The following is a 7,950-nucleotide window of genomic DNA, read 5'->3' on the forward strand; positions in this document are numbered from 1 at the left end:
ATGTGGACAACATCCGGATACAGGTCGCATGTTAATGCCAAGCCACTTATGTCACATGGATTATTTTACAGATCTCCTTACTACGTTTCTGGACTTGGGAACATTTCAGTTGCGTTGCTGTCTATGCAGGGTCAGACAGCTCTCAGATTTCATCAAAAATATCTTAATTTGTGTCCTGAAGATGAACGAAGGTCTTACGGGTTTGAAACGACACGAGGGTGAGTAATTAATGACAGAATTTTCATTTTTGGGTGAACTAACCCTTTAACAAAGAAAACAGTTTTGATCAAATAAATGCAGCTTTTGTTAGAGACTTATTGGCTTATTGTTATTGAGACTTATGTTAGAGACTCAAACAATCAGTAATGATACTCATTTAAGTTTTCATAATGTAATTACATAAAACTTTGCTTTCGTTTTGAGATGGACATCACTGAAACGTGTGTCACATTGATTTGATTCAGGAACAGATGTTGCAACTGTCAGACTGGTTCATCATTAACTCCCAAAAATTCATGAGTCTTCTTCGATGATTCATTAAAAAAGACCGCTTCTGACTACATTCACTATACTGAGACAGACAAGTACTTGCATTGAGTTCCTGCTCAAGTCATTCATTTGCTATATGCTTTCTTATGAGTAGAAAGGGTTAGCAAAATTAAAATATTCCCTCATCTATTATCTAATCCCACAGCAGTGACCTCTGACCTTGAATCACCACCCTCTGCTTTGTCCCAAAGGAGCAGAGCCCCAGTAACCAGACATCATTGGCTATGATGCAGGAGCCCCAGGAGGTTATGGAGGAGATTGTAACCATAGAGGAAGACCCCGGCACACCCACCTCTCATGTTTCTGTGGTTACCTCAGAGGATGGGACTACACGCCGTACAGAGACTAAGGTATTGCTGCTTACATCTGCCACATTTTCAAATGTCTTGTTTGTGCATATTATGACATTGTTAGATATGTAAATGCACACAAGTGCTCATTCATGCTCACATCATCTTGTGATGTTCTTTGCTGAAGTACTATAAAGAGACTCTTAGGAGATGAGCTGTTTTATATTTAGCTAAAGACTATATTCATTATTATATTAATATATTAATGAATATATTCATGCATTGTGTGAAATGTAGAATTATATCAAGAAGAAATAATAGGTCTTCTTGTTGACATTTTTACATGGGAAAAAAAATCTGTATTTGTATCAGTGATTCATATCACTGTTATTTTAGTTCTGTTAATATGCTATTATAGTGTTTATTAATATTTTGAGGTAGCTTATGTTTGTATTTTCTTCATTTAACTTTTTAATTTTAAAGTTTTATGCATTGTGTTATGTAATTTTGTCTTCTTTCTTTTTCTATTTTGATTTCATTTATTTTTATTTCGGGTTTAGTTTTAGTAATTTTATTTCTATTACTTCAACTTCACACTTATTTTATTTCAGTTAATTGGCAAGGCAACATTTATAATTTAAGGTTTTGTCAGTTTTAAGTTTTTAAAATTTTTATTTTTATTTCATTTTAGCTTTATTTCAATTAACACATTTTTTTGCTGTTTTATTTAAAAATAACAACACTGGTATAAACCTTTTGTCTAGATTAGTGGGAGGTGTTTTGATGTGGTTTACAGTAGTCAGAGGGTTCTAGAACAAGCTGGTGTTTAATTTCACCCAATCAGCTCTTTAGTGATCAGACAAAGGGATTAACATGACAGACTAGTGCTTCTTTACCAGTAAGACAGCTCAGCTGTTTTGAACCTGAGAGAATTTACAAAAATACACGATGACAAAATGACTAGGCTAGAAAGTTGAAGGCTTTCAAGATATAAAAATATTCTAAAGAGAAATATTCTCAGTAATAGTAAATAACTGTTTAGATCTATCCATTTATGTTGTAGTTTTCTAAGCCACACAGTCTTGATTTGCCTTTGCTTTTGTTTTGTTGTTTATAAAAGGACAATGTGACTAATATGAAGGTGAGTTAAAATCTCTCCCTCACATACGCTTTCTCACACACGCCTCTTGTCAGTCACCATTATTTGTGCCCATTGAAGCTCAACAATGCACAGCATCTCAGCACTGGTGTGAAATCACTGCATAAAGCTTCATTTGGCAGAGCGGTCACCTCTTAACACCCTTTACTGCTACAGTCCTGTTTGTGAGTTTACATACCCCTTGCAGATTCTGCTAAATGTTTATCATTTATAAAAAAAAAAAAAAAAAATTGAGAGAATAACACAATTTTAATATTAAATATTTTAATTTTCTCTAGCATTTTTGCCAAAAGCCCCAGTTATTTTCTGAGTCTGCAAGATTTGAGGGATCATACAAATTGCATTAAAAAAAAATACTGCCCTAATGATGCTATAGTTATGCCAAGCTGAATAAGCAAAGTTAGAAACATGAGCAGATGGATGTTTTGCCATATTGCTAGGTGAAGTATGTCGAAATGTAAACATGCCAGTTACAGATTGTTGTGGTGTTTTTTGTTCAGAAAGGAGTGCTGATAGCTTCTCGTTGCTATGGAAACACTGAAACCAAATGTTGCTTTGAGTGAACACAGAACGTTTGTTTGGAATACATGTGGTTCTAAACAGTTATGTTCTTTGATTGCAGAGTTGAAGGCACATATAAACATTGCATTTGGATTGCATTGTTGAATTTGAATTGAGGAAAAACATACAGTATGTAAACATACTATGGCTAGTGACTCAATGTTAAGATCCAGTTTGCCACTAGAAACAACTGAGGGACTCATTCATGATATTAAGAATATTATGTAAACTCTTTGTGTCATTTTAGTCCTTTTTTTGTCTTTTGTAACATACTTAAAGCTAGCATGAAATTCACAGTTTTCTAAATGCATCTTATTGTGTTGTGAATGATTTATCCATTCATGTAATTTTTTTTTTTTTAGCTCATAATTCTTAATCAGAATGTCTCAATTTGACCCAAGTTTGCATTTAAATTTACATCCATCTAATCAATAACTGATGGATAAAACCAAGTCCTCACTCAATTTGTTCAGACAATTACGATGTATGTCACAATATGGAAGAAAAGATCTGTCAATACTTCAATTTCATCACATCTTTAAGTATCTGTTGTGCTGCTTCTGAGGCAGTACAAATCCAAAAAAAAGATCTCTCTTATTTTTTAAAAAAACATCTTACACATTCTGCAAAAGGACATGTAAACTTATGTGAAAGGAATTATGTAAAGTGTACAATTCATATCAGTGCACACACAAAAACAAACAGCTTTATGCATGCACAAGCATTAACCAATGTGCACATAGAAAGAGCTCTGTTCTACAGTGTAACGCAACTGACAGTTGATGCATAGTGGGAGGAAGTGAAGGGTAAGGTATGATCTTACTGCTGCACTGTTTCTTACCGTTAGACCACTCACACATTGACAAACCTATGAAACACACCTAAGGAATAACATCACAGAGCATGAAGCGCATGTGTGCGCACATGTGTGGGTCCTTCTGTCACATGTTAGTGTGTTTGGACTGACATCGGGGTTGTGGAGACAAGCTTATAGTCACATAAATACATCAACTCCAACCACAGAGCTCTGGGTATGTAGGATAAAATCTATGCGTTCTGTTACACTCTGGATGTATTTGAAACCAAAGTAAGTACCTTTATATTCACAGTCAGCATCAATGTACTTTCTAAAGAAAATGGCACCATAACATTATATCTAATGATCTTGATCAAATTCAGGTGAGCGGCAGAGATAACCAAGGAAATATTATGGCTACACTGCTTATTTATTAATAGAAATAGAATGATATGAATGAAAAATGGATATTGATGAATTAATTTACTTCATTCAGTCACTTCATCAGAAGCCTTTTTTTTTTTTTTTACGCCAACATTTGAACTGCATGCACAGGATTGTGGGATGTTGTAGGCAGCATAGACGTATACCATAATCCTGTGCATACAGAACAAAAAACGATTTGATGAAGGCACCTTAGTAGACGGGATGTTCAAACACGGATGTGCCTATAGATATGCAGTATACTGCTTACGAAGCCATCATTTTGCAGACTTTATTTTCAGTGGACATCCGTTGGTATAAAAGCTTATTTTAGAATAGCGAAATTGTTTTATACATAATGTTAAGTTTTCTTTAACTGTGTATAAATGGTTAGTTAGCAACATACAGTGATTTAAATAAAAACATCACAGACTGACTTATGTACTTTTCTAATGGAATGCTCAAAAGTTACTTAAAATTGTGTCTAATAAAATTTGCAGCCAAATATTATAAATAAATACATTTTTGAGAATTCCTTTAGTTGAAAAGTTAAACAGCTTATGTGTAGAAGGCTCAGATGAAATAATTTGTTTTTCTTCGGCTTCTGTGTTTTCTTCTCTTGGAAATCGTCCAGCTTCCTCCTGCTAGAGGAATGTTCTATTAAATGCTGGAATTACTCTTTTGTGAGGGACAAAATGAGACAATAAAAATAATATCTTGTCTCAAAGGCATTCTTATGTTTTCTTGTTTAGCCAGATAATTCATATCAAAAATTAATTCTCTGGCTCAGTTTGTGTTTTGGACTGTTCTGAACTGTTAACAAGGCTTCATGGGAAAAGTCATACTTTTTAAACAGGCTTTCATTTAACAGTTTCCCTTTCATTCCTGTTAGAAGACTTGACATTTCCATATCATTGTATACTTTTCCAACTCATGCCACCTGAACTAACATACTTCCACTGTAGGTGACCAAGGTGGTTAAAACCATCACACGCCGAACCTTTCAGCCAGTGATCCTGACAGAGTCCAAACCATCTCCATCTACAGCAACACCATCTGAAACAAAACCAGTAAAGAGTGCTTCTGGTTGACGTGTCTCTGCCTCCCGTCTTTCATCTCACTAACTGTGTCTGTAACTCACAGCTGGTGTGGCAGTGGTCTGTAAAACTAAATACCAAGGAGATAGTAAAACCTATATAGAACTGTAAAATCTGGCCATGACGCCTGCATGTACCTTTTAACAGGCGAACATTAGTAAACGCAGCACCCGCTGTAGATAGACACCTTTCATTAGAGGTAACAGTAGCTTTGGTGGTTAAGCTTAGTGTAAATATAAGCATCAGTGTCCTATCTTTTTTTAAAGTCTTTAAACTTGTCCGTGTTTCACACATAATTTCAATAAGCTTTTTAAAGTCAACATGAAATACTGTTTGCAATTTATATGTGACCCTGGATCACAAAACCAGTCATAAGGGTAAATTTTTTGAAATTGAGATTTATACACCATCTGAAAGCTGAATAAATAAGATTTCCATTGATGTATGGTTTGTTAGGATATGACAATATTTGGCCGAGATACAACTATTTGACAATCTGGAATCTGAGGGTGCAAAAAAATCAAAATATTGAGAAAATTGCCTTTAAAGGGGTCATATGATGCTGCTAAAAAGAACATTATTTTGTGTATTTGATATTGCTGCAAATATACCCCAGCGACTTAAAGGGTTAGTTCACCCAAAAATAAAAATTAGGCTTTTTTTTTTTTTTAATTAGTGCTTTACTCACCCCCGATGCATCCTAGGTGTATATGACTTTCTTCTTTCAGACGAATCCAGTCGGAGTTATATTAAAAATTGTCTTTGATCTTTCAAGCTCTATCGTTGTACTCAGCGGGTGTTGCATTCCTTCTGTCCAAAAGACGTGAAATTTCTTACAAAAATGCATCGATTCGCTACAGAAGGCCTTTGTTCACCCCCTGGAGCCGTGTGAGACACTTTTTTTTTTTGTGGAAGGGTGCTTTTTATTTCACGTCTTTTGGACTGAAGGAATGCAACACCCGCTGAGTACAACGATAGAGCTTGAAAGATCAAAGACAATTTTTAATATAACTCCAACTGGATTCGTCTGAAAGAAGAAAGTCATATACACCTAGGATGCATCGGGGGTGAGTAAAACACAGCCTAATTTTTATTTTTGGCTGAACTAACCCTTTAAGACTGGTTTTGTGGTCCAGGGTCACATATAAAAAAATATTTATAAATATGTAAATAAATATATTATTATTGATGAATTTATTATTGAAATATTCATATTTTGATGACTTTTTTTATTTGGAAAAATGTGCAGCAACGATCTATTCACAATAAGTTTTTTTTTCAAGCAAATTTTAATATCATGCCGAAGAAATTGCATCATAGACGCACACGTCTGTAGAGCTCATGTGACTTATGAAAGCCCTGTTGATGAACTGATGATTTCTCTTCAAAAACTCCTGCATTCTAGAGGCGGATGAAGCACAACCATCTACCTAGTGTGTCATCTTAAACAGTATAGTAAGAACCCATACTGTTCAGAAATCAATGGTGAAACATGATTTCTGCATCTCACATTGGTGTCTGCTTTAACATATTAACTTAATGTGTGGGTGTTAAGGGGTGATCACACTGACAGTGACACTGACAGAAACGGAGCAACTTTGAGACAGCATGAGACAATTGCAAATGCAACAGAGAAGCAACACTGGCAACAACCAGTAGGAGTGCAGACAGTTCGCCTTACAGCTGCACATGTAATTCACCTCATGAATACAGTTGGATATTGCAATCGAGTGTAAATGCCTACTTGCAAACAACCGTAAAGCAGTTTGTCGACCTCCCCCAGTTAAATTGCCATCAGTGAGATCGTTGCTTTGATCTTAATGATGTTTGTTAAAATTACAGTAACTGCTGTTCCCCAAAAAAACTGTGTACTCCAATGGTTAAACCCATACTGGAGTCTGTAAAGGTGAACACGCTGTGACTGTAGTTACTGATCTTTTCCCCCTTTAGACATAGACACATCCCTTGAGATATTACGCACTGACAACTGGCCATGTGGCTTGTAAGGGTTCACACACAAATTCAAGCAGTCATGGTTCATCTCCAATGACGATTAATTTTTATCAAGCTCATTCATTTCCAAGATGAATTTACAGGCATGGACAAAATAGCCAATTAATTGCTTTGCAGAATTCACTGAGCAGCAAATTGGTTTCTGTATCAGCACTGAAACTTCAGGAGCAGCAGCACTCCATCCTCTTGACAGGCAGACGTTTTGTAGAATAAGGGACTGGATTAGCACTCGGAGGGGAATAGTGATTTATTTAAGTTGAGTCATAAAGATGTCAGTGCTCTGTGATAGACACAGGGAACTAGAACATCACTCAGGTCCATGTAGTCTGGTGGCAGTTCTTATGTTGATCGATTTAGCTGTTGTCATGTGCACTGTTCTCTTTTAGTATGTGGTAATGGTTTACTTTAAGGTTCCTCAACAGAGAGTGTTGAAGTTAGTCCTTTATTTAGTAAAGAAGTTTATCAAGTAGGGCTGTGCGATTAATCGAAATCGTCATAAAATCGCGATTTGAGCTTGCGCGATTTCTAAATCACTTTATAGCACGATTTTCCGCGCCCCCGACCTCCCGCAGTATGCTATCCGAACCAATCAGAATGCAGCGTGCCTAAATGGAGCACGAGAACAGAACAGACAGGGCGGGCATACAAACGTAACGCCAGGTTCACACACTCCGTCTGTGGTGCGTATTTTTTCCGCGCCCATGTTAACGGATCAGAGCGTTCACACTGCACGCGAGTAGTGTAGTGCGCTCCAGGAGCCATGCTGCAATCGTTTCCACACTGAATCTATTTCTGCTGTGCTGCACGCACTGAATTAAAGTGACAGCGCATTATTCGCGGTAAAAATTAACATGGATTGACACGGAAATGTAGTAATTACACCATAAATGCATATAATTAAAGTCTACTGTTACCGCATACACATACTGTATACGCACTGCAGACGGAGTACGTGTGAACTTGGCGCAACAAAATCTAGTTCAACATCTGAGGCAACGCCACAAAGAGCTCTATGACCAATGCATGGCAAAAAAAAATCCCTGGACACGGGATTTTTATTTT

At 36.3% G+C, this 7,950-nt stretch overlaps 1 protein-coding gene across 8 annotated transcripts in view; it reads left to right on the top strand.

Annotated features, from left to right (window-relative positions):
- The window catches only part of LOC107752493 (armadillo repeat protein deleted in velo-cardio-facial syndrome homolog), a 129,874-nt gene that overhangs the window by 58,758 nt on the left and 63,166 nt on the right, over positions 1–7,950 (top strand). For 6 of the 8 annotated variants that reach the window (XM_016568476.1, XM_016568480.1, XM_016568481.1 and 3 more), the window contains 2 exons: positions 741–899; positions 1,960–1,980. In XM_016568476.1, coding sequence (XP_016423962.1) covers positions 741–899; positions 1,960–1,980 — 180 coding nt within the window. Of the gene's footprint in view, positions 1–740; positions 900–1,959; positions 1,981–4,743; positions 4,849–7,950 lie in introns of all 8 variants that reach the window. The other 2 variants (XM_016568483.1, XM_016568477.1) reach the window with 2 other exon arrangements.

This window comes from Sinocyclocheilus rhinocerous, unplaced genomic scaffold, assembly GCF_001515625.1.
Source record: "Sinocyclocheilus rhinocerous isolate Xijiao unplaced genomic scaffold, SAMN03320098_v1.1 scaffold1853, whole genome shotgun sequence".
Lineage (NCBI taxonomy): Eukaryota > Metazoa > Chordata > Actinopteri > Cypriniformes > Cyprinidae > Sinocyclocheilus > Sinocyclocheilus rhinocerous.